This window comes from Ambystoma mexicanum, chromosome 1q, assembly GCF_040938575.1.
Source record: "Ambystoma mexicanum isolate Mex_15411 chromosome 1q, UKY_AmexF1_1, whole genome shotgun sequence".
In the NCBI taxonomy this organism is placed as follows: Eukaryota; Metazoa; Chordata; class Amphibia; order Caudata; family Ambystomatidae; genus Ambystoma; species Ambystoma mexicanum.
The window spans coordinates 1,330,895,558-1,330,922,501 of record NC_090922.1 but is presented as its reverse complement, the minus strand read 5'-3'; the positions used below and the strand labels follow the sequence as shown (position 1 = coordinate 1,330,922,501).

The following is a 26,944-nucleotide window of genomic DNA, read 5'->3' as shown; positions in this document are numbered from 1 at the left end:
TCTGGTGGTTCTGATGCGTGGGTCGGATTGCTGCCTTCACGTAGGTGCGCTTGGTTGCATAGGCCCCCGAATTCGCTGTGGGCCAAGTTCTGCTTTATTGTGGTCTCCGAGGTCCCCCCCCACACCTCCCAGGAACCGCGGCAGGCGCTCCCCCAAGAACCTGGCGATCACAGACACTGCCTCCTTGACTAGGTGGTCCCCGGACCTCCACGCTGGAATAAAGGGCCGCTCAGGCTGTCCAAAGTCCTTCTTGAGGTACCGTTTTCGTCAGGACACCTGTGGGAACGCGGGAAGGTACGACATCTGTTGTTGGCAATGTGTTTCGGTGAGTGGACAGTTGGAAATGTCTCTGAAATTGGCTGGAAGTAAAGTCAATTCTCAGACATTTTGCTCTGGCCACCAACCGAAACACACCGCCAACAACACATGGCCTACCTTCCCTCATCCCCACACGTGTCCCGATGAAAACGGTACCACACATGTGTGGGTGCACCTACCTGCGGCGTAAAAGGAAAAGGGTAACCCACTGGTAACCCCAAGCCTTTCGGCACAGCACATTTTGTTCATGTGCATGTGGGCAACCTACAGATTTGGGGCTAGGGTGTCGAAGCCAGCAAGGAAAACAGGGAACCCCATGCATTTCCAAAAAGAGGACACACGTTGGAATCTGCAGAGGTCTGCCTTGCGCAAATTGCCCCAGTTTTTATTAGCCACAATCCCTGACAAAGTGTGATAGTTGGTGGGGAAAAAACACAATGTTCACTTTGTCTGGGGTTCTGGTTAATAAATTCTGGGCCCCTTCACGCAAGTCAGACCTCTGTGCATTCCCACGGGTGTCTGTATGGTGTGCCTGTCTGGAAAAATCGTGAAATTCAGCTGTCGGAAAAGACTTCGGGTTAGGGGTGTTTTCAGCTTTTCCCCTTGGCACCCAGGTAGGTGCACCCACACATGTGAGGTACCGTTTCCATCGGGACACCTGTGGAAGCGCAGAACGGTAGGCCATGTGTTGTTGGCAGTGTGTTTCGGTGGGTGAGCCGAGTGAAATGTGCAGAAAATGGGGTTTTTTTGCCACATTTCGGACTTTGCCGGGGTTTCTGGGTAATAAATTCTGGGCCGATTTGCGCAAGTCAGATTCCTATGGATGTCCTCTTTTCGGAAATGCATGGGGCTCCCTGTTTTCCTTGGTGGCTTGGACACCCGAGGCCCATATCTGTATGGTGTGCCCGTCTGGAAAAATTGTGAAATTCAGCTGTCGGAAAAGACTTGAGGTTAGGGGTGTTTTCGGCTTGCCCCTTGGCACCCAGGTAAGTGCACCCACATACGCGAGGTACCGTTTTCATCGGGACACCTGTGGGAACCCGGGAAGGTATGATATTTGTTGTGTTTCTGTGGTTTTCATAACGTTTCGACACATTTGCTGGTGCCCTTTGTCACACAACCCTTTCATTTCCCAAATGTGCCATACATTTAGTCACTGCTTTAGGCACCATACACCTTTGTAACATGCACAAGTCACCTACCCTTGAAAAGGTCTGCCTTTGCTCTTTCAAGAAAATGTATGCTTGCCGTTCCTCACCACATTGGTTTTCCTGATTTATACAGGCTAAGTACGTCTGTTCAGGCCGTAAGCATAAAACTCTTGTGTACCATGGCTCAGTGTTGGCTTGTGGTATTTCTTGTTTTGTGAAACACTACAAAATATGCCTGCTTTCCCAACTGCAAGAGTCTGGGGAATGGAGTGGAACATTGTTTTTCTCAAAATTCATAGAAGCCATTGCCGTACCAAGCCAACCATGTCCCCCACATACCTTTTTTTTGGGTCATTTCCCCTCTTTTTCCCCAAACTATGGCATTTTCCCCTACCTAGTTGTTGCCAGAGGTGCGCAAATCACCCCTTCCTAAACTTGGAATTTTGTCTACTTTTCAGAAATGTATGACTTTCTGTCCTCCAATTCGGCTTTCCTACCCTTTTCTTCCATTCTGTCCATGCATGTCCAATTGGCAAAAATGGCCAAAATCAACTATCTCACAAAACGGTTGATAACCACATCAAAATAATTTCTTTTCGTTACCACTCTACCTGTTCTTGAAAGCCACAGCAAACCATTTGTTTCTAGCTCCTACAAGGAAAAAACCACAGGCTTCTTTGTACATCATTTTATTGGCATTTTTTGAAAAACACAACATTCCCCCCCTTTTTGGTTATTTTTCTCTCACCCCCCTACAGCAACCTAGGATTCATGGGTGGCGTCACGACCACCTACATGTGGGAATAGAAGGGGCCATATTTGGCCGATATATCTCATGTAACATAAAAGTTACAAGGGATTGAATAGCGACATACCGAAATCACCAAAAAAGCCCTTGGCACTGGGGGGGAAAAACCCATGGCCGGGACACAAGAAACAGAGTTCACAGTACGTTACAGCAGCTCCTAACAGCAGAATTTGGGGAATCTGGGGGCAGACTGGGACTCTCCACAGGACATTTTCGTTGCGCTCCCCTTTCTTTGGTTTCTCTTCCATGGTTGTCGAGAGCAGGGTGGCAATGTCTGTTTGGTGAGCTTGAGGTACCTGGATATTCTATTGTGTTTGCCTCAGAGCTGCCGGGGCTGGGCTCAACCTTTTCGTGCCTAGGTTCTGATTTGGTTGGCGTGGGGCTCACCCCTCTCCCAGATTCTGTCCCTTTGCCTTGGGGATTTTCTAGGATTGGTGTTTGCGTTGCCCAGTTGCTCTTGTGGAGGGCACTGGGTTTCAGGGTCCCCCCACGAGTCTTAAGGCAGTTCTTGGGCGGGTCTCAGGCTACCTGCTGGTGGTCGCAGAGAATGCTAGGTTCCCACTTCAGGGCCTCCTCTGAGGTGCGTTGATTTAAGATGGGGAGACAATGGGGGGAGCGTGTTCTTGAGCAGTTGGGCCCCCTGCTGTTGCTTCACCTTCTGAGTCCATGGCCCGTCTGGCCTGGGCGGGAGGGAGACCCTCTGGTGGGGGGCCCCAGGCTCTTATTTGTCTGATGAAGATAGGGAGACCATGGGGGAGGCTCCGTCGAGCACATTCCGTCACAGTCTCAACACCCAGGAGGTGGGTCGCACAGCCGGGCAATATGGGGCTGCTCCGCTGTGGGAAGGGTCTCCCGCCCGGTTTGATGATGCCGGTTATGGGGCTCCTCCCACGAGGACGGGCCTCCTGTTTCGTCCGATGGAGGTGCGGGGGGGTGGGTGTGAGCCCCCTTAGCTGGTGACGGTCATGGAGGACCCTGCTGGTATGCTGCCGTGCCACGTGGGCCCTGGGGGAAGCGCTCGATGGTGCGGCAGGTGCCACCCTACCTTAGTCGGGGTGCAATGTCCGTGCCAGGTGGGTCCAGAGGTCCACTCCCGCTCCTCGCAGTCCCCGCAACCGGCCCGGGGCCAAGGTGGAGAGGCCGCAAAACGGGCCAGAGCAGGATCGTGGCAGCGGTGAAAATAGCTATAGAGGCGGGCCTCACTGGGACAGCCCCCGGCACTGCTCTCGGCTTGCTTGGGTCCGGCTACACGGGCTGCGGGGGATGTGGGTGGAGAACCATTGAGCCTGGTGGTGCAATTCACTAGGTTTGGGCCGGCCAGCCCGACTCCCCTCGACCCCAGTGGAGGCTCCCAGTTTGTGCAGGGACCGGGGGGCAGGGCAGCTCCCTTTGCCGGTGTTGCTCACCGGTCCTGGTCGGGGTTGAGAGGCATGGGGAGCAGGCTCAGGGGCCTTGACGGGTTGACTCTGCCACCTCTGTGGGGGTGGTGGGGTCGACTGGTGTTGCGGCTCCCGGAATTCTGTTTTTGGTCGGCCTGTTTGGCCGTGGGTGAGCTGTGGCGTTGGGTTGACCACTGGCTGCTAGAAGTGGCCTGGTCCGTTGTGCCTGGGCCGACTGGATCGGTGGCCATATGTGACTGTGCGGGCTGTTACTGAGGGGCAGAGGCTTCAGAGGAGGCAACGCCCAGGACTATCGAGGACCGGAACAGGGCCACTGGTGGTGCAGCTTCAGTGGTTTCCCCTCATCCCAACGTGTGGGCTGCTCGGGCGGTCAACCTCACTGGTTGCTTCCAGCTGCTACACCATCAGCCATCTTGTGGACCTCAAGGACGCCCCAGCCCGCTTCGGCAGTTAGCCTGTCCCGAACTCCGTTTCCGCGGGCGAGATCAGCTGGAAGTTGGTCAAAAGCTGCAGCAGCCTTTCAGCTTCTCAGGACACCAAAGAGTAAAATGTTGATTGTACTTTCACTGGGGCATTTTCAGTTAGACGCTCAGTCTCAGCCAGGAGCCACGCCCCCTAATTTTTCCACATTTTAACCTTATATGACACTTTATAAGCATATATATGTTTGCAGCATGTGTAATGTAGTTTGTTGTGTATGGACCTAACCACACCTCAATACTAGTCCTCTCCCTCCCTAAGAGTGAAACCAAAATGCTGTGGCATGTTACCAATGAGAAGGATTTGGACATACTTGATGGACACCCTTTTACTTTAGTAAGGATACCTCGTCTTATATGCTTCCCCAGAAGACTTCATAAAAACCAAACACAGAGATTTAGAGTGCATCAGCAGCCATGTTCAGGTAAGTTCTTCTCTCTGGTGGATACAATTCCAAGGGTTTGACAAAATAATGGTGCCTAGTATTCATTTAAATGCTAAACCCGTGAAATTCTTGTGTTGTTATAATTACACACACCACCATACAGTGAAGTTAAGATAATTTGTTTCCTAATATCTTTTCATATGATGGCTTTTTGTTTACTTTAACACTGTGCCTAAGACAAACTGGTGGCAGCAGTGATATTGTTACCGTTTTTTGAAAATTTTACTTGTGCGCTATTTGCATTCACCACGAATGGCTACTAAAGTTGCCTAGCATCCTAAAATGCCCATGCCACAAGCGTTTTTGCTTCTTCTGTTGTTGTTGTTGCCATATTGTTCTTTGGCCTTCTGCCTGCCCTCACATGTCAGGAAAAGCCATTAATGTAATACACATTCCTGGGAAAGCTGTGGCTTTCACGGGTTATGGGGCATTATTTGTGTGTGTGTGGCCAGAGGAGGGGATTGGACGGTTTAGTCCCAATCCACATCCCTGATGACTATGTCTGTTGCTGGGCATGCTCCCAGTTCATCTTGGACCTGCAGTTATTTGACTGATCATCGTTGGAACCAAGACCTGTTCATAAAAGTGCAGCACGCCGACGACTCGAGGTCGACCCCTGAAGCTGACCAGCATTGGCTACAGTACTTTCCGGGTGAAGCCCTGACTTTGGAAAGCCATCTCAACATCAGACATCCACCCAACAAGTACACAAAGGCACACCCATACAAAGCCTCTTTGACCAACTGGTCGAAGCTCACCTGAGGAATTACACTATATGATCATTCCCAAAGGGCAACCAACTAAAGCTGCAGAATACTAGATTTTAAAAAGGTAGAGCTGACATTTTAGGGCTCTAATAAAGATGTGAAAGGTACTCTGGGTGGTAACATGCAGCAGCAAGGACATATTGATGCACAGCCATTAACCTGTGGCTCAGTGCCTATGCACGCTGTTTGGGTAAGGTTACTTAGCCTGCAGAAGCGCAAGGATACTTGCCCATGGAGACTAAGGGGCACCTTTGCTGTAGCCCCCACCGTTGTGTCCATAAAGGTGTCCAAGTGGTTCAAACAGTACATAGTCGTGTCCCCAGTGAGGCCTGGATGAGACTCACTGGGGAAACATTGTCAGGGAATCACAGAATAGAAATAAAAGTGAAGTTTCTACCTTTTACACAAGACTGGGCAAAACAAGGTTTGCGAGAAGCAAGATACAGCTGTCAAACTGAGCAAAATGTTTGATGACCAGGGCCTATACATTTGCATTAATCTTTTGTAAGAAAAAGTATCTGATCCATCACAAGGACGAAACATTTCAAATTTTGAGGTAGACCTATATACAAACAACTTACACATTCCGAAGACTGCCTGCTGCGTGAGTGTTGTTGAACAGGAGCAATAACTGGCGGGACGCTAATCAGGCTTTGCAACAACTGGGTGGCTGAAATGAACAATGTGTCAAATTGGAGAAATAAAACTGAAAAGCACAAATCACTTTCCATCAGCAATGAATGATTTTCTTTTTTATACAGGGAGCAGTGCTAGCCTCTTGGCACTGAAAGGGAACATAGAAACATGCATAAGTAAAACAAACAAAAAAAAAACATACAAAACAGCAGATACAAAACAGACATGGGTATTATGAGCAGTCAAATGAAACCAACCAATAAAATCCTGGCAGGAGAGGATCACCACAGAACGTTGCAATATCTGTCAAAGCTCCTCTAGTGAATGAAGCCACACAGCCTTATGGACCCTTGTACTTGCTGGTGGTTCTGCTCTGTCAAGGGCTTACGCACGTCAATGGACCTAAAGGTAAATGCTGCCTGTTTCTACAATACTGTATGTGAGATTTTATACTAACTTGCCTTACCACTTGCCTTCTTGGAACCACTAAGAATTTATGTTGTTTTAGGTTTATAGCTGTTTTACCCTGCTCAATTCTCTCTGCAACAGTTGATACATTCCCAACTGAGCAATCGTGATCCCACCTTCTTGACATTCTTTTTTCAGTTTTTTGTCCTGTGTTCTTCAGCAAAAACTAAACACATTGTACATTTGTCAAGCAGTTTTACCACAACTGCACTAGTGAGAGTTTAGGAAAAGTAAACTATAGTGATAGGCAGGGATTCCATCAAACACCTTTGTACAGGCGTGTCTCAAATTACTTCTATCCTATTATATCATATCAAGTAATTACACACTCCTAAAGTGGTAACTGGACAGAGGAGTCACATTTTCACTTTCACAAGAGGACAAATGGGGTAATAAAGCAGTGCTTACACTCACATAAGCCCTCACAAAAGAAATATCCAAGCAGTACACTATTGAAAATATGTTCTAGTTACACATAAAATACATATCTACATAACAGTTAAGTACTAGAAATTCAAAGTACAAAATACGGACTTTTAGTAATGTGCTTCCATGTGGTCTTTCTTCCCACAGATTCCTCCTACTAGAAATATTCCCCAGGTGCACATCTGGCTTAAAAAAAAAAAGAGTTTTAGCCACCAGAGCCTAGCTCAGCTCTGCATCGATACCTCCTCGAATTGTTTACACCCATGACTGCGGATGTGACAGTATGGTGGGTATATATGATAATGCGATGGTGGGTATATATTATAATGCGCTGTTCGCCGCATTAAAGTTGAGTATCAAGATACATAGGAAACCCGACAATTGAATTGCTAATAACTTTTGACTCGCATGATGGATTTGGCTGACATTCTGCAAACAGAAAGTTTGTCAAAGGCCCCCAGAATGGAGATTTGTTAAAAAACGAAAACGTTATTTATTTTATTTGTATTTATTGTGCGATACAGTTTAAAATAGAACCTTTTCACACACCATACAACAAAACAATACATAAAATTCAATCAAAACGAAAATCATAAAATCTCCTTTAAAAACTCGAGTACAGCAAAGGTCAAAGAAATCTCATTATTGAATGCTAAACGGACCAAGAACCAAGCAGATGTGATGTCTTCAGGAAGATGCAAAAATCTACTACATTTTTCTCGTTGGTTTTCAGATAAGCCAGAGCCTTCAATACATAAAGCTTTTCAATGTTTCCACTTTCGTACTGCAATATCGACGAAGCACCATCGGGGGAACGAGAGCACGGGGTAACACTACCTTTCATTGTCCCTTGGGGACAATACAGCTTGGAGGGCTTTTGGCGCCAGGCTCAAGATTAAATGTGCACTAGCACATTTTTATTTGGTGCAAGTATTTTGTTTTCCCTGCAGGGGCCTCCCTGTGCATTCGGTCGGGCGTGGCTGCTAGGGAGAGTCAGACTGCATGTGTAAGCATCCCTTAGGAGTGGCAGGGTGGGGCCGGTGAGTCAAGGCTAATGGGCGTGGCCAGAGCTATGCTGTATAAGCCCGCTCAACCCTCATGCACGTGCTTCGCGTTATTTTGCAGCGTAACGCTCACTGCCGCCTAATCGCATCTTACCTTATTTCCAGCTACAGCCTGAGAGCATCTTACCTTGCTACCAGCCTGAGCACATCTTACCTTGCTACCAGCTACCAGCCTGAGCGCATCTTACCTTGTTTCCAGCTACCAGCTGCTGCACTTACCTTTGAATCTGCTTTCTTCGGCACACATCATCGTTGACTCTGGCATTCATCCATCTCCAGACCTCCGGAAAGCAGCGCTCCTGCCCAAAGTCGTGAGACCAAGAGCAATACATCTGAAAACGGTGCCTGCAAGAGAATTACCAGGTTACTCACCGTAGTGACCACCTTACTCCTAGTCCATAGTCCCCTTTCCTCCATACTTGTGGGACATCTCTCCGTCCTGTGGGACGGGACCGGAGCACTTTGTAAAAAACATCCAAATTTCTTTCAAAAATGTGTCCCTCCTCTCTTTCCTGCACGGGGCCCGGCACGCGGCCGTAACCCCGCCCACTTTGGCTCCGCCCCGCGCATCGCCCATCAGTCCTTTTCTATCACCAGGTCAAAGACCCATTAGCAATAACAGAGGAACCTTATTAGAGGGGACGGCAGGCAGGCGTATGGAGGAAAGGGGACTATGGACTAGGAGTAAGGTGGTCACTACGGTGAGTAACCTGGTAATACTCCAACGTCCCGTCCCCTTTCCTCCATACTTGTGGGAGATTCCCAAGCACTCCATACAGGAACTACGGGTGGATGGAAATACCCCTCACTGAAACAGGTTCTTCAGCACAGCCTGACCAAACTGAGCGTCAGCTCTTGAGCTCATGTCGAGACAGTAATGCTTACAGAAAGCAGATGGGGAGGCCCAAGTAGCTGCCCTAGCAATGGACTCCCAGGGGACATATTTCTGAAAAGCAACCGCGGCTGCCTTGCCCCGCACCAGGTGTGCATGGATACCATTAGGAGGTTGCAGCCCTTGGACGGTGAAAGACTCCGTGATGCAGGTGCCGATCCACCTAGAAATAGTTGCCTTAGACGCTGGCTTGCCCTGAGGGTTACCGAAGGTCACAAAAAGCTGAGAAGAACTCCTAACCTCAGACGTCCTGTACAGGTAGAACTTAAGAGCTCTTCGGACATCAAGACAGTGTAGAACCCTTTCAGGCTCTGAGGTAGGGTTCGGAAAAAAGACCGGAAGGGAGATCGACTGATTCAGATGGAATTTGGTCACCACCTTCGGTAAAAAACCCGGGTTTGTCCGAGGATTACCTTGTCCTTGTGAAAGACCAAGAAATGATGCTCCACCGACAATGCCTGGAGCTCACTCACTCTCCTCGCTGACGTAACGGCGACCAGAAATGACACTTTCCAAGAAAAGTATTTGAGGTCTACCGCAGCCATTGGTTCAAAGAGTTTATGGCACACCGCAGTCAGGACTACATTTAGATCCCATGACGGGTGCGGATTACGAACCGGAGGGTAGAGCCAATCGCCCATCTGCAAAGAGGAGCGTATCTAGCCGGGCGTGATCATCTTGAATTTCTCTTGGGGTAGGAAAAGATTGAACTGGAAAAGGTCTAGGATGGTGCGCAGGCCAGCCTGGTTGGGTTTGGGCACCGTAAACAGCCGGAAGTAGAAGCCCTCCCCTCGCTCCCCAAGGGTAACGTGTTCCACAGCTCTGAGGTCCAGAAGTTTCTGAACCTCGGCCTTGAGGGAGGGTGAGCCTGACAGCTGAGAAGGAGGGTTGAGGGGTGGGGTAGGGGTTAAAGGTAAGAGGAAGCCCGCTCGAGTGACTGACAAGACCCATCTGTCTTCTGTGATGGTCTACCACACCTCCCAATGAGACGCAATGTGTCCTCCCACCAGGGTCTTGTGCGAGCGCGGAAAACCCTCATTTGGCAGGCTTATCGGTGGCGGTGCCACCTGCACCTGATGAGGAGGCTGAGGAGCGGGAGAAAAACCGCGTATGCTGTTGTCTACAGCGGTTATTCCCCGCAGGAGTAGGAGAGCGTAACAGAACGCAGGAGTATCCACGCTGCGAGATTTGCTGTCGAGGAAACCCCTAAAACCAGAGGAAGGTCGACTTTGCGACAACAGTCTCTGGGATTTGAAAGGAGCTTTAACCAGAACAGACAATGATTTAGCCGTCTGAGTGCTATCCTTGGTTTTGGTGAGCTCTACATCAGTAGAAGAATGCAAAAAGCTCCTTACCATCGAATGGAAGGTCCAACACCTTGTCTCGCACTTCTTTAGAAAATTTAGTGGCATGCAGCCACGCCTGCCGTGAGGTATCAACCCCAAGTTGGCGAAGATTTTCCTCCCGAGGGAGTCAAGGAGCTTGTCCTCCTTTCCCAGAACCTGAGTAGCCGTCATGGAAGAGGATGCTGCAGGCCTGGACTGCAAAGTGGCCGCAGCCACCACTGTGGAGGAGGGAGGCGGACAAGATGACAGTGCCACCTCTTCCGAAGAATGCAGCCTGTACCTCGCGTCAATCTTTTTATTGACAAAAAGTCCCGAGTGTGGCTTTTCCCAAACTCTTTGGACCTCTGCCAGAACGTCCTTCTGCAGGAACAGGCCGGTACGCTCCAAGGGAGACAGGGTGAACGCCCAGCGGGTGACACGGGCACCGGAACATCTAAGAAACTCATCATGTCCAGTACCCGGTCATGAAAGGCTCTGTTAGAGCGGGAAAGGTCCTCGTTGTCCTAATCGCCTTGAGGGTCATCTGACAGGTCAGGATCCTGCTGAGCCGTGTCAGGCACTGCCTTGTCCACTGGGGACAATGGAGGCAAAGGCAGGAGAGCAGGGGGTGGTGTACCACGGGCAAGGGAGGTGCCGGCGGAACCACCAGAGGAACAGGTGGAGCCGGAGGCGCCGGTGGACAGATCTCCTTTAAAAGCCCTTTGAAATATTCCCTCATGGGGTCGGTGCGCATAAGCGCTTGAAATTTACCGAAAAAGGCATCCTCAGGAGATTTGTTTCGGGACCTGAGGAGGCCTCTCATGAGGAGGACAAATCCAGGGACGTAACGGGGAAGGGTCCCACAACGGCCCCTCCACCGGCGTATCCACATAAAACGAAACATTGTGCGGAAGAGGCATCCGGGCGTTCCAATCATAAACCGGCCGATAAGGATGGGGACAGGGGACCTTAAGTTCACCCGAGAGACCGAGCCCTACACCAGAAGCCGATGGCATAGTTGTAGGGGTAGCACCTAAAATGGCCGCTGTGGTCGTGGCGGGAACGGGCACCATTTTGTCCTCATCTGAGGGGAGCTGCGGCACGTGAGGAAGTGAGGCAGGGGTCCCCGTCGATGGATCAGGGGTCTTAATCTTAGCCTTAACATAAGGAACCTCGGCCGAGCCGGTACCATGAGGCCTGGAATGTTTTTGTGACATACCAACCGCCAAGTGAGCCTTCAAAGGAAGGACCTCGGCACTGCCGGTTAAAGAAGAACCTTGCGTCTTTGCCCCCTAAACAGATCTGGTGTCACCACAAGAGCGGGAACGGTGCGCTTTCACCGACAAAGTCTTGACCGGCCTCTCAGAACTGTTGGTAACTTTAGCCTCTGTACGAGGTACCTTGGACCCAGGCCCGATAACAGCCTTTTCTGCGCGGGCCTCGAACCTCCGTTCGGTAACTACAAGCCCAGCCAAGGCCTCGGGGCGCACCCCGGTTTTGTTTTTGAGGGAAGCCGACAGAGGCCTCAGAGCGAGCTCCGGTACCCCACGACTCAGTAGAAATGGGTCTACAAACAGCCCCCACAGGAGGGGCCTCGGAGCGTACTCCGGTGTTCACAGGCCCCTTATGGAGACCCTCGGAGAAAACTCCAGTAGAATTATTAGGCCCAACGGGCACCTCAGGGCGAACCTCGGTAACAGAGCGATCAACGCCCCTCCCGGACTGAGAGGAACCCGGGAAGGTATCCCCCGGCCGGGGTGCTCTGAAAAGTAAAGAACTTACCGGGCGTTTTTTCTTCTCGTTGATGAATGCCTAAAAATGCGAAGGAGGAGTTCATAGGAACACCTCCTCCCACCGCTCCAACCGACGTTGAAGTGCTCGGACCGAAAGGGAGTCACAGCAAAAACAGGAGTCCCAACGGTGTTCCGGACCCAAACACTCTAAATAAAGAGAATGGGGATCCGCCCTCGCGAAGCGACGGTGACACAATGAACAATCTGGAAAGTCTAATTTGAAAGATATAGACAGACTAGTAAACGAACGCCAGCGAGAGCCAGAGAGGAAAAAAGGGAAGAAAACCTTCCGAGGATGCGAGTGCGTCCGGCCCCGATCGAGCGGAGAAAAGGACTGATGGGCGGGGTTACGGCCGCGTGCCGGGCTCCGCGCAGGAAAGAGAGGAGGGACACATTTTTGAAAAAAATGTGGATGCTTTTTACAAAGTGCTCCGGTCCCGTCCCACAGGACGGAGAGATGTCCCACAAGTATGGAGGAAAGGGGACGGGACGTAGGAGTAAAAGAGAAAGACGAGGTTAGAATTAGCTAAGACGTTTAAGGTTGGGCTTTGACAAATCCTCACGCTTAACCTGAAACCTTCTGTCGGAGCATCGTGGATACCATTTTCGTACCATTTGGCCTCGCTTCATGCACCAGAACTACTGCTCGGCCGCATTTCATTGTGCTGGGAGAAAGCGAAGGAAAGACATTATTAAAAGATATGGACTATAATCAAGAATCAACATCACAATATTTTAAAAACCATAAGACACTTAGCTTCAGGAGTGGTTCAGCCACAGCTGGTCTGGGCTGCCATGCACATGGGCCAGTGAAGGAACTCGGTCCATCAAAAGCGCCCCTGCATTGAGAAGCAAGACAGAGAGCTTGTTATCAATCAACAGGTGAGACTATATGGGTCTGCGCAGGCTCACCACATTCTGGGAAAAAGGGTTAGAGAGAGACCGCAGTCATATAGCCGCATTCTCACAATGTTTCATATCCACGCAGGAGCAGTGTCAACAATCAGCGGAGCCCACAGCATATGAGCAGGGGAAGAAGCCTGACAAGGGATCCACTTCCAGGGAGGGCTGCAACCGTGCCCCAACGTCCCCGCAGAGACCAGGTGAGCGTAACAGAACGCAAAGCCTCTCTGAATCTCTGCCTGGGCATTATGGAAACCTCAGAAACAGACCAGTTGGCCCAACTACTGGGGGAATTACAGTCTGAGGTCCATGCCTCCAGACAGGAAAACAATGCTTTAAGGATGGATCTTATTGTACCTCGGGAACGAACTGACGACTTGGCAAGACAAATGCTTCAGACCCATGCGGGTCAGGTCCTACTACCAGTACTTGCCCATCCTCCCATGCCGCTGCCATCATCACCAGTTCAAGTGGTTCTTCCAGGTGCAGTGCCACTGGCCCCACCTGAATGCTTTACTGGCGATCCTAACAAGTACGCTATATTCATGAACCAATGTCGCCTCCATTTCTTGTGCCGGCCTGGGTCTTTTCCGAACGATCAAGCCAGAGTCGCATTTGTACTCTCATATTTAGGAGGTAGCGCAGCGGACTGGTCGATACCATTAGTAAGCCAGGATGATCCGCTACTTCGAGACTCTGGGGAATTTCAGCGGGAGATGGAGAAATTGTTCGCAAGGCATACTCAAGGACAAGCTTTGGACAATGAATTATTGTCACTCAGACATGGAAACCAAGACCTATTGACCTACATCGCCACTTTCAATCGTCTCGTAGCACAGACAAACTGGCCAGAAGAAAAAAGGACTAGGCTCTTTTATCGAGGGCTACGTGGGGAGCTTAAGGATGTTGTAGCCCAAGTGGTCAATCCCCACGAGGCATGTGCGGAGTACATCAACTTGACTGTGCAGCTCAATCACAGACTACAGAATCGAAAAATGAATCGCACAAGAGCTGAAGGGAGGTCGGTCTATATGCGAGCCCAGGACAATCAAACCCTAACCCGCGAACAAACTGTACCAATGCAGATCGGTAGGTTGCAGAGTCCTATCACCAAGGCTGAGAGGGAGAAAAGGAGGCAACAGCAGCTCTTCTTATACTGCGGGAGAGCAGAACATGAAATTAGTTGGAGCAACGGACAATGGTGAGGAGGAAAAGGAACAAGATTCGGGAAACCAACTCCCGACAAGCTTAGGGGTCCACTTGTCGAGCGAAAAGAAGGAATACATACAGACCTCACATCTAGTCATCCCGGTACTTTTGGTTAAACACAAACAACCGTCAAAGATGCATGTCTTGGAGGCATATATTGATAACGTAGCTGTGGGAATTATAGTGGCCAAAATCTGGCTGCGTGAATGGCCTTCCTCTCCAAGAAAAACTGAAATGGGAAAACGTCACAGCAGGGAATGGTTCTAAGTTATCATCCGGGCCAGTGACGCAGCTTACCGAAAAAGTCATGCTTATGTGCCAGGATGGTCATCAAGAAGACATCTCCTTCGATCTCATCGATGCTCCTCAGTTCCGGATGATATTAGGAATGCCTTGGCTGGAAACCCACAACCCTAGGATCAACTGGAGAAAACAAGTTCTGACCTTTCCTCAAGAGTATGCTAACGCTTGCTACAACAAAGATGTGGGCAACCTGAAACCCAAGACAAAAACTATTCTGGGAATCGCTGGTTCCTTACCACCAGAATATCTGGATTACCAGGATGTTTTTCAGAAGGAGCAAGCAAACACTCTGCCTCCACACAGGCCTTATGACTGCCAAATCGATCTGGTTCCCAAATTCCCTGCAGTTGAATTTACAGCCTAACGGAGCAGGAAAACCAGCATCCAAAATCTTACCTGGATCAGTATTTAGCTAACGGCTTTATACGCCCGTCTAAGTCCCCTGCCTCTTCGGCTCTCCTTTTTTTTTTGTATCTAAAAAAGAGGGCGACTTAAGAACTTGTAATGACTATAGAGCATTTAACCAGATCACGGTAAAAAACAGATACCCACTGCAACTTGCCAGAGCCCTTGAGCCCGGCACGCTATACAAATAAAGAAATACAAATACAAGTACACTTATTCCAGAGCTTCTGGATCAGGTAAAGAATGCTCAAATTTACACAAAACTGGATATACAAAAAGCCCATCACCTTCTGAGAGTTAAACCAGTGGATGAGTGGACGACGGCATTCCGTACCACGTATAGTCTTTTAGAATATGAGGTAATGCCTTTTGGGTTATGTAATGCCCCGGCGACGTTCCAATTTTTTATGAACGGTGTGCTTCATGAATTATTGGAGGTTTGCGCACTTGTCTACATAGATGACATTCTCATTTACTCGGCTTCCAAGGCGGACCACGTCGCCCATATAAGAGCAGTATTGGAAAAACTTTGACAGCATCAGCTGTTTGCCAAGTTAGAAAAGTGTTTCTTCCACGTAACAGAAGTTGAATTCTTGGGTTTTATGCTCACACCACGAGGCGTACACATGGACACACGCAAGGTGCATGCTATCGTTCAATGACCATCACCGACATCCACAAAAGGAGTACAAAGTGTGTTTGGATTCGCCAACTTTTATCGTCTGCTTATTCCTAGGTTTTCGCAGATGGTTCATCCAATTACCTCCCTGCTGAGAAAAAACAAGAAATTCCTTTGGTCTCCAGAAGCAGAGAAAGCCTTCCAGGAGTTGAAACTTGCTTTCACCACAGCACCAGTTCTCCGACACACTCGACCAGATCTGCAATACGTGGTCATACAGATGCCTCCAACGTAGCCACAGGGGCGGTATTATCACAAAAAGACCCCGACACAGGACAATTACATCCCATAGCATTCTGGTCCCATATGTTTTCTGCACCGGAGTTGAACTATGCGATCACAGACAAAGAACTGCTAGCGATTAAGGGAGCCTTCAAAACATGGAGACACTATCTTCTGGGGGCGAAACATACAGTCACAGTCATCACAGATCACCGCAATCTGCAATATTTGAAGACCGCCAAGGCCCAATCCTCTTGTCAACTTCGTTGGGCTCTCTTCTTTGCGGAATACGATTTTATCATCACCTACAGACACATAGTACGCAATGGGAAAGAAGACGCTATGTCACTCATGAGTGATGACCAAGAAGCTTTTACCACGTCTGAGCCCGTGGCCATCATTCCTGAAGAACGAATTCAGAACAAAATCGTTGCAACCACCTGTTTGGATGACTTGAAAACCGATGTCCAATCTCAGATGAACCAAGCAACATGAGAGGAGTGGCTATCTAGAGTGAACCAATACACCAAGAAGCTACAAGACCAAATAATAGCTGACTATCATGATTCACTAGAGGAAGGACATCCGGGGATTGCGAAGACTCAAGCTAAAATACAAAAAGACTATTGGTGGCCAACCTGGAGAAAAGACATTGCCCAATTTATTGCGACCTGTGGTGTCCGTGCACAACATAAATCTCAGAAGCTAAATCCAGCCGGGTTACTGTGTCCATTGACGGCACCACCAGCACCATGGCCTGAATATGTATCTTACGTTCCCCAAGGAAGTCAGCTATTTACTGCCAAAGCCTCTGGTTAACGGCTGCGAGCATGGCGTCCGCATTAGACTGACCAAAGTGCAGTAAGGTGTTGGAATAGACCTTCATTCCATATGCCTCCAAAATCTTCTCCTCATTGCCTAGCAGAGCCGAGGATGAGGTGGCCGAGGAAGACTGAGGCTTAGAGTAGATGGAGGCTACGGCAATCGCCAAAGAGTACGGTTGAGGTTGTGCCAACAGCAAGAGTGTATCCCCCTCCAATGGCATGTACTTGGCGTCGAGGCGCCGATTGGTGGGCTGCGCCGAATGGGGTTAAAGCCATCCCATTTTGGCCAAAGCGACAATGTCCTTCTGCATTGTAATCCCTGTTCTAGCGTAGAGTGAGGACTTCAGCCAGGACCCCCACCTCTGGTTGTGGAAGCCCCAAGTATTTGGCCAGACCCACAAGTCGATCATGGAATGCCTTGGCTGAAGACGAGGTGTCGGGGTCCTCCTCATCGGTGTCCACCAGGGTGTGCTGCTGGTCTGAGACAGGTGGAGTAGTACTGGGCACCGCAGGCTGAGGTGTGACGACCGGGGCCAGAGGCTGCTGCGGAGGGTGGTATGGAACCGCTTGGGGTGTAGGAGGCAGAGGAGCCGGAACCACGGGGGCCGGTGCAGGCAGCGAAGGCTGCGCTAGGGCCTTAAGCGCTGGAGTGATTGTTTGAAGAGCTCCCTCCACCGAGCTAACCTGTTCTTGAGAGCGCACGGTGTAAGCACATCACACTCGGTACAACCTTGCCAGCTGTAATCGGGAGCCAAGGCAGCGGAGGCAAAGAGAGCGGGGGTCGTAGGAAAGAGCCCTTCGCAGGCTGGACAACTGCTGAAGCCCAAAGATGTCGACATGCACCGGGGAGGAGCGTGGCGCCAGAGGACCGAGTACCTGGTTAAAGACAAAAGACTAAAGACATAAGACAGTATCCGGGGAAGAGCAGATAGATTTACAAGGCCGAAGCCAAACCCAGGAGCGCTGGTGAAAGCAGGCCCCTCCGTCGATGGGGAAAAGAGGACTGGGGGTGGCAACAGTTGGCAGAGTCATGGGATAGCCTTCTCTCAGGGCCGCATCCCCACGCGCCTCTAAATTTAAACGGGAAGAAGATTTTTCCTGGTGAAAAAGGTTCAGTCTTGTGTCCCTAGCGAGGGACACCCATACAGTATGGAGGAAAGGGGACGGACGTAGTGGTATAGGAAGCGACTCAATTGAGACAAATTGAGGGACCCTAAAATTCCAGAAACGTAGTCACAGTACCTCAGATCTCACCACCGCCATGAAAGAATCCTTAGGCTTTGATATTTGTAGCAGCAGAGAAGCTTCTATTCCTCCAGGGAAAAGGGGATGATTCCCACGAACTTAGTCCTAATAACTGCTGAGGGTTGATACATGATATTCGTCCCAAATTCTGGCCTAGCCTGGAAGTTTGGTCTGGATGTTCTAGCAGGCATTATAGATCCCGACTTCTGGGAAGACAAAGGTTCTCCTACAGAAACATGGTGAAACTCCATTTGAAATACATTGTGGGGACACAATTGCACAGGGAATTCTTGAGAACGCTGTATTTCACCATTTTAAGGAAGAAAGTGAACTAGAAGAAACACAGAGGTAGCTTAGTCTTTGGGGAGGCTGATGAACCACCCATCACTGAGGCAAAGAGAAGAAGAACCTACCATCCTTCCCGATCTAGTCTTTGCCTAGCGAAATGATCCAGCACTCCCAGAGGCTTTTCTTTAAGTGATTCCTGAGAGAGAAGGACTACAAAAGGGGAGCCCGTTTCTCTTCCTGAAACAGGTATTACTATATAGAAAGGAAACCTCTAGAGACGGCCTAAGTAAAACTCAATTAGTAATCCAAAAACCCATCGTAAGATCGTGCTGGAGATTGCACATTCTCATTTGAGAGGGGGCCTTTTATGACAGTCTAAAGCCCAAGCTCACATTTGTTGGAAATTATTCTGGCCAGGTATCCAAGCTGACATAAAGAACTTCATCCAGACATAAGAAATAAGCCACAAAACCAGCGCACATATTCCCCCTCTACACCTCTTACCAATCATAGAAGTCCCTTTCTCCCGAATTGGGATGGATATCAGTGGACCGTTGGAACCTCTAGATTGGGCATGAACCTGTTTTATTTGAGCTTGCTGCCAATGTTTTGAGTGCCCATACTGTGCCCAAGCCCTGCTCATTTGAGCCTGCTGTCAATGTTTTGAGCGCCCATACTGTTTTTTGAGTGTCTATACTGTACCTAAGCACCTTGGAGCCCGACCCCCTGAGCTCGCGGTCACTACCTGCCTCAACTCGGCATCCCAGGGCCAACAACAACTACGACCTGTGCCATCCTTATCAAAGCCCACTGCCCCCATCATCAGAGAGTACGCGCCCTAGGCATAGCAGAACTGACCGGCCTCCAATAACCCACTCAACCACAAGCCTATCCTCGACGCCACATCCACCCAGTTAATCACCTTATCAACACTCCAACCAACAACAGTTCCACAACAGGAAATATCCAAGGAGCATTTATCAATGCCAGATCCCTCCCAGCTCATGCCCTCAATGCCTCCGATCTTATCACCACCAACAAACTAGATCTGCTAGCTATCACGGAAACATGGCTGCATGAGCCTCCAGCCCCTCCCGCTCCCTCGCCAATACTGGATGGCTACACCATCTACAGGAGAGAGATAAACCCCCTCGCCAAAGGAGGACACGTGGCCATCATTGCCAAAATAGACACGTCCCTAAGAGAACAGCCCAACCAAACATTTCACTCAGGTGAATTGCTCTCAACCAAACTCCAATGTTTTACCACCACCTCACCAACCCTCCATATTATCTATAGGCCACCGGACACACTACTGTCCTTCGATGAAGACATCTCCCTTCTCCTCGCCAACAACACCAAGCACTCCTCTAGAATTAACCTCACGGGCGACGTTAACCTAGGCCTGAATGACCATACAGATGATAATACCCAGTCCATAACCAACACGATTGAAGCATTAGGATTCACACACCGTAGCACCTGCTCCATGCACAACAAAGGCTGCATGCTAGACTGGTTGGCAAATATGAACGGAAAGACCAACATCATATCCAACACCCCCTGCCCCTGGTCTGACCACATCATCACCCATTCCCTAAATGCACCACAATTAAAGCCTCTCTTCAACTTGTTTCTGCCACGCTATCAAGAACAACTTGCAACATCAAACCTGAGAACATGTTCCCACTGCTGTATCTCATCCTAAACCATCAACACTGAGCCTGCGATCCCAACCGCAAGGTAGAACTCTATAACCAAACCCTTCTTATAACCATAGACAAGGTAGCTCCGATGAGCATGCGCAAACCTAAACCGAAAGCGCACTTGAACTCATGGTACACTCCAAATTTCAAAGCCCCAAGTTCCACCAAGCGAGCGGCAGAAACCATTTGGAAAACATCAGCGACAGGGGCTAATATAGACCAATTTACTTCACCAGCCAAAACACAAACAAGCTATCCTCCAAGCAAAAAGCCTCATTTACAATGAGCAAATAGCAAAGGCTAAATCAGGCCTGAAGGAGCTATTTGCAATCCTACAAGTACTTGAATACCCCATCATGCCCCTAGACAGCTGCATCAAGGACACCAGATGGCACGCTAATATCCAAAAAGCTCTCCTTGACAAAATTACTCAAATCCAAAGCAAAACCATCACTAAACAATCAAAGCTACACCTGCCAGATACATCTGACCCTACCACACCTCCGCCTGAACCCCAGCTATTTGAATTTAGTCCAGTCTCTGTACCAGAAGTCACCAAAATTATCAAAGGCCTTAAACGTTTGAAATGCCAGAGACATCTGCCCAGCCTCCTTCATTAAAGACTGCGTGGCGGATTTGCCCCTTCATCACGTCGCTTACCAACAACTCCTTTGCTCTAGGTACTGTCCAGAATAACCTAAAAGATGCTTGGGTCCTCCCACTCCTAAAATAAAACGACACTGGACCCTAACATCCCTACCAACTACCGGTCCATCACCACCGCCCCCTTTCTTCTTAAAATATTGGACAGAGCAGCATACCTGCAAATACAGAAACATCTCGAGTCTAACGGCCTCCTCGGCCTACGCCAATCTGGTTTCCATCCAGGACATGGTAGAGTCAGCGCTTCTAGACTTAAAAATCCAAATGGATGAGATCATCGACAAGGGGAACCTAGCCATCCTCCTCCTGCTTGACTTTTCCGCTGCATTCGATCTAGTAAAACACAAAATATTATGTGAAAACCTCTCCTCGTCAGCCCACTTCTCCACTAAAGCCATAGCCTGGATTGAGTCCTTACTCTCCAACCGCACAATGAGGGTCTTCTCCAAACTCGCTGCTGCCTACCCAATAGTATGTGGTGTGCCTCAAGGCTCCTGTGTCTCACCAACACTCTATAACATCTTTAAAAAGCCCCTCTTCGACCTTTTGGACAAAAAAGGCATCTCGTACACTAACTATGCAGACGACACGCAGATCCTCCTCCTTATCTCTGGCAACTACAACACCGACACCCTCAATAAAATATACCAAATTATCCAAACATGGATGGCTAAAAATGAACTCTGCCTGAATGACGAAAAAACAGAACTGCTATTATTAGGGTCACAAACCAGAATAAAAAAAACTGGATGGCAACTACAAATCCTTCACTAATGACGGTACTCAATCCCTGCCCTAAAGGAAGTAAAAGCTCTAGGGGTCAATCTGGATTCCTCCTTATTACTAACCAGACAAGTAAATGCAACAGCCTTGTACGGCAGCCTACACCGTCAAACTCATTAATGCTGCCAGATCCTTCCTAACCCCTGAAAGCTGTGTCACGCTAGCCAGTGCTCCCATCTTGTCTAGACTAGACTATTGCAATGCGCTCTTTGCAGGTTCTGCCACCGGCAACGTCCAAAAACTACAAATCATCCAAAATAATGCATTAAGTGCGGCACTACATATCCCAAAAAAAGAGCACATCTTATTGGCCAGATGAAAGGCCAATTGGATACCAGTTCAAGACAGCATCATGTACAAAACCCTCTCCATTACTCAAGTCCTTAACCAACTCTGCTCCCAAATATCTGACTAATAAATTCACCATACATCAATCCAACAGACCCACCCGGTCAAACCTTTCACACCTCCTCACCATACCTAAATTCCAACATGAAAAAGCAAGGTGCCACAGCTTACCAGTTGTAGCAGCCAAACAGTGGAATGCCCTCCCTCTGTCCCTTAGAACAGACCCCTCCAACTCTTGTCCTTTAAAAAAAACTGCAAACTTGGTTTCTCTTGCAAGATCTATAGATCACCCTCTACTGCACTTAGGGGTGTCCTACCAACTGAGGTTCCCCCACCACTACTGCCCTTACAAGCTCATGTCTGGTCTGTACTGCACTGCACTGAACCTAGGTATGCCCTGCAGCCATCACTTGGCGCTCTTGTATGCGCCTAGACAGCGTTACCTTCACTAAGACGCCTGCAAGGGCAGAAGGGCAGCGGCTTTATGACTCTCAGCCATTGCTTCCATTTGAGAAAAAAGATTAAGATTCGTTTTTGACACGTCCTGCTTGCATAGACGGGCCTAGCACGTGTGTCAAGCCACGTAGTTAGAAGAGACCAATATCTGTGAATGTTTGAACATCACCTTGACGACACTAACACGTTATGAACAAGATGTGTGTTCAGCATTTATAAAACCTGAGAATCCCCACACTACACTACGCTCACTCCAGTGAGGGATCAGGTGTCCTGAAGACAGCCTAGAACTATCACCAAAATTTGATTTATTCAAGAAAGTTTATAGTAGATTACTGTCGGCAGCGTATATGAGGGCTTTATTTTTCTAAAAGTGAAATTGTGAAAAGTCACTCATTGGTTACTAACATCACCTCTGCTTGTTGAAAGAAAAGTGGTTGCGAACAGTAAACACAATATTGTGTAAGGAACAACAGGGTTCATGTTGTTTACATTTTTTATTTTGTATTTTGTGTTATACTTGCATATAACCAAGAGGTGGTGGTTTTATATATGCTTATGTGAATACATTTACTAGTGGATTATTTGACTGACCAGTACCATTTTTTACACATGTTTAGAAAGATGGTATCACCTTTCTTTGTGGCAAGGTTTGTCTCCAGCTAAAAGTGCAACAAATAGGGTAGCTTTTTCGGAATTCTTTTGTCTCATGCCATCACTGTAATTACTGTGTCATGTTTGTACTGTAACCAGCACCCAGATGCCTTCGGATTTGGCACGCTCTACAAATGTCGTAGGGGTTGTAGGGATACAAACACAGTCCCCCAGTGCAAGGGTTGCCAGGGGGGCTGTGCAGGGGTGCAGCTTGCGGGGAGGGGACCGGAGCCCGAGATCAGAGGGTAGCCAGGTAACCAGTGCAGTTTCCGATACAGCCAGGAGACCAGCAGGGGAGAGGAAGAGAATGCAGAAGCAAAGAGGAAGGTCTTGAGGCGCTTCCGGAACCGGAGATGGTTCTCCTCAAGTTTCAGAGAGGCAGGGAGGCTATTCCAGAGGGAGGCCCCAGCAGAAGAAAGATCTACCACCTACTTGCTACTGGGAGAAGCGCATGACCCTGAGGGAGTTGGAGGCGGATGAGGGAAGAGCCAGAGAAGGAAGATATTTAGGAAGAGAGAGTTGAAGGTATTGAGGCCACAGGCACCAGAAGGTCTTGTGGACAATGCAGAGGGTTTTGCACTCAATCCTCACCGTCACTGGGAGCCAGTGCAGAGATTTCAGTAGTGGAGAGATATGATCCTTGGGCTTGAGGCCAAGGACAAGTCTTGCAGTCCTGTTCTGGATGACTTGCAGAGTGCGGAGAATAGAGGCAGGCAAATTTAGAAAGAGGCTGTTGCAGTAGTCTAGCATAGAGAGAACCAGAGCTCTGGAAACAGTGAGCTTCTGGGGGAAGGAGAGGAAAGGAAGAATACCTCTGAGGAGGTGCAGCTGGGAGTGTGACTTCTTAGAGATGTCAGAGATGTGAGGAGAGAAGGAAAGTGTGGAGTCGAAGATGACCCAGAGGTTTTTAGCCTCACAGGTGGGAGCACGAAGAGGGCCAAGGGAGGCCAGCCAGAGAGCGCCAGGAAAGGAGTGCTGATTAGGAGAATTTCTGTTTTACTGGAATTAAGGCAGAGATCATTGGCGGCACACCACTCCTGGATGGCGGATAGTCAGAGAAGGAGAAGAGGTGGCTGAGGGGAGCCTGAAAATGAGCTGAGTGGCATCCGCATAGCACTGAAAGTTGGGGCAGAGAGTGGCAATGCGGTGGGCAAGAAGTACCAGGTATTGGTTGAATAGCCAGCGAGAGAGGTTAGACCCCTGGGGAACACCAGAGATAGAGTAGAGGTAGGACTCTAGTTGGACCTGGGAGGGTCGGTCAGAGAGGAAGGTGGTCAGCCAAGCCAGGGCCTGATCAGTGATTCCCAGGTTAGCAGGATGGCATGGTTGACAGTGTCAAAGGCAGAGGAGAGATCAAGTAGGATGAGGACACAGGGGGTGTTGGAATTAAGGTTGGAGAGCAGGACTTAACGGATGTTCAGGAGAGCAGTTACCATGCTTCTGGCAGCTCTAAAGCCAGACTGATGGTCATGGAGACAACCAACAGATTCAGAATGAAGATTGGGCTGGGAGATGGCCAGCTTTCCAGGAGTCTGCCTAGGAAAGGAGTAATTGAGATAGGACGATAGTTAGCCGGGCAGCAAGGGTCGGTGGAGGGTTTCTTAAGAAGAGGGTTCACAAGGGAATGCTTCGGGGGGAGGCGGAAGACTCCAGTGGCGAAGGAGTGGTTTCAGAAATCAGCCAGTGCAGGAGCCAGGGTGTCAATGTGGTCCTTGATGGTTTTGGAGGAACAGGTGTGAACCTGTTTTCACAAAACAGGGGAAAGGCAGAGAAGGAGGGAGGAGAGGTGGCCGAAGAAGGGGGGGGGGGAGAGGGAGAGAGAGAGAGAGAGAGAGAGAGAGAGAGAGAGAGAGAGAGAGAGAGAGAGAGAGAGAGAGAGAGAGAGAGAGAGAGAGAACAGGATGTCCTGAGTTTTGGAGATGAAATGAGAAGCCAGGGCCATGCAGAGGTAGAGAAACTGCAGCAGGATTGGCCAGCTCCTTGCTGATTTTAAAGAGTTTGGTTGAGTTGTTGGATGCCGCAGAGACGCAGGCTTGGATGGATGTGGGCTCTCTTCTTGATGCGGACGGAGAGCCGGTATTGCCTTTGGAGCAAGCGACAGGCCAGTTTGTCAGAGGATAAACCGGAAGCACGCCTTTCCTCTCAACCACCCTGCACTTGCGTTTAAGGGTGACAAGGTCTGAGTCGTACCAAGAGTTGCACTTGGCTTTGGGCTTCGAGCGGAACCTCATGACAGGGGCAAGAACATAGAGAGTATCAGAAATAGAGTGGAGCATGGAAAGAGCTGTGTCATGGTGTAAGGCAGCCAAGGGGGTGAGGGGAAGAGTTAGAAAGTGGCTGCGAAAGCCTCAACTGACTCGTGCTTCATGGGTCGGATAACCAAAAAGGTGGGTGGCAGTGCTGGAGTTGGCTTGGCCCGAGGGGTAGAGAGGGTGAGATGGGAGGAAAGGAGAAGTGATCACTCCAGGAGAGAGGAGTGGTGAGAGGGATTGAAAGGGGAAGGTCTGAAGAGATCAGAACATCCAGAGTGTGCCTTGCAGAGTGAGTCGGGACAGAGGGGAGAATAGAGAGTGAGAGAGAGTCGCAGAGGTCACAAAAGAGTCCAGTAGGAGGACAGGAAGCATCCAGGTGGATGTTGAAGTCTCCAAGAAGGAGGATTTGAGTGGTCGAGACCAGGAGGGAAGAGGAGAGGTCCGGCCACTCAGAGAGGAAGGAGGAGATCTGACCAGGTGGCCGATAGATGGAAGCCAAAGTAAGGGAATGGCTAGGAGAGAGCCTACAGACGAGGCATTCGAAAGAGGAGTAGGCCTGCTTATGAATGACAGAGGCAGGAATCCACTCAGGGAAGATCAAAGCTACACCCCCTCCAGAACGGTTGGATCTGGGCAAGGAGAGGATCGTGTAGCCATCAGGGAGGAGAGTGTCAAAGCTTGTGACAGAGCTGGCCATGAACCATGTCTCGGTGAGACGGAGGATATCGAGGTCAAGTTCCTCCAGGAGGCGGCAGATGTCAGAGGAGTATTTGACAGCAGAGCAAGAGTTTAGAGTGGCAATATGGAGAAGGTTGCCATCCATGAAAGACTTCCGGGGAGGGGTACAAATCAGAGGTACACCCTGCAGAGGTGTTGGGCATCATCCCTGGGCCCTCTTTGCAGTAATAAAGACCCTTCAGGCACCCACCGGCTTTTCTCCTTTTGAACAACTTTACGATAGAGAACCAAGAGATGTCTTAGACATGCTCCGGGAGACCTAGGAAGAGGCACCTAATCACCTCTCACAAACAGCTACTAGATTGCAAGAGCATATGAAACTCGTTCGAAATCTAGTCTACACTCACATGGAAAAAGCTCAAGCACAACAGAAGTACATCTATGACAAGAAGGTACATTTAAGATCCTTTTCAGTAGGACAAAAGTTATTAGTCCTCTTACCTACTTCTGAAAATAACATCGTCTCAAAGTGGCATGGGCCATATGAGGTACTAGAGCAAACAGGGACCTTTACCTATAAAACAGCCCAACCCGTCAGGAAATAAAAGACCCACCTCTACATGTACATGTTTTAAATGAGTGGAAAGAAAATCCTTCCGCTGCATACGCCTCGATATGGTCATGTTTGGTACCGGAGGAGAATTCTGAGCTTATTCCCCAAGAACTATGTAGACAGAAGCAAGACGATTTAAACAATCTGGTTACCTGGTTACAGCCTTCCCTGATGTATTCTGTGAGAAACCAGGGAGAGTACATGGTATTTATCATTATAGCAGAACTCCAAAAGGAAACGTGGTCCATTTCAAACCCTTTAGACAGCCAGGAGGCCAAAAACAAATAGTGGTTTAAGAAGTGAAAATAATGTTGAATGCAAACATTACAGAGACCTCTTCAAGCCCATGGTCTTCCCCTATTGTGTTGGTAACTAAACCTGATAATTCTTGGAGGTTTTGCATAGACTTCAGGAAGGTCAACGCCATCTCAGATGTTCAATGCCTATCCTATGCCATGCATCAATGAGTTAATAGATAAACTCGGAAATGCCACATCCCTATCAAACCTAGACTTAACCAAGGGATATTAGCAGGTAACCGTACATGGACCTGATAAGAAAAAAAAGGCAACTTTCTCGATGCCCTGGGACTATTCCTGCATGGCCAAAAGTCACTTTCCAAAGGCTTATGGACCGGATATTACAGCCCTACTCTGATTTCTGTGGGGCCTATATTGACATTTATAGTAAGACTTGGGAAGACCATCTTTTTAATCTTTCTACGATTATAAAACCGTCAG

The 26,944-nt window shown here is 49.0% G+C and overlaps 1 protein-coding gene across 7 annotated transcripts in view; it reads right to left on the bottom strand.

Annotated features, from left to right (window-relative positions):
• The window catches only part of TUT4 (terminal uridylyl transferase 4), a 2,154,442-nt gene that overhangs the window by 389,427 nt on the left and 1,738,071 nt on the right, over positions 1-26,944 (bottom strand). For all 7 annotated transcript variants that reach the window (XR_011291019.1, XM_069642184.1, XM_069642186.1 and 4 more), the window contains exon 28: positions 5,951-6,039. Coding sequence is in view for 6 of the 7 variants with exons in the window: in XM_069642184.1 (XP_069498285.1) it covers positions 5,951-6,039 (89 nt within the window). In the remaining variant the exon portion in view is untranslated. The remainder of the gene's footprint in view (positions 1-5,950; positions 6,040-26,944) is intronic.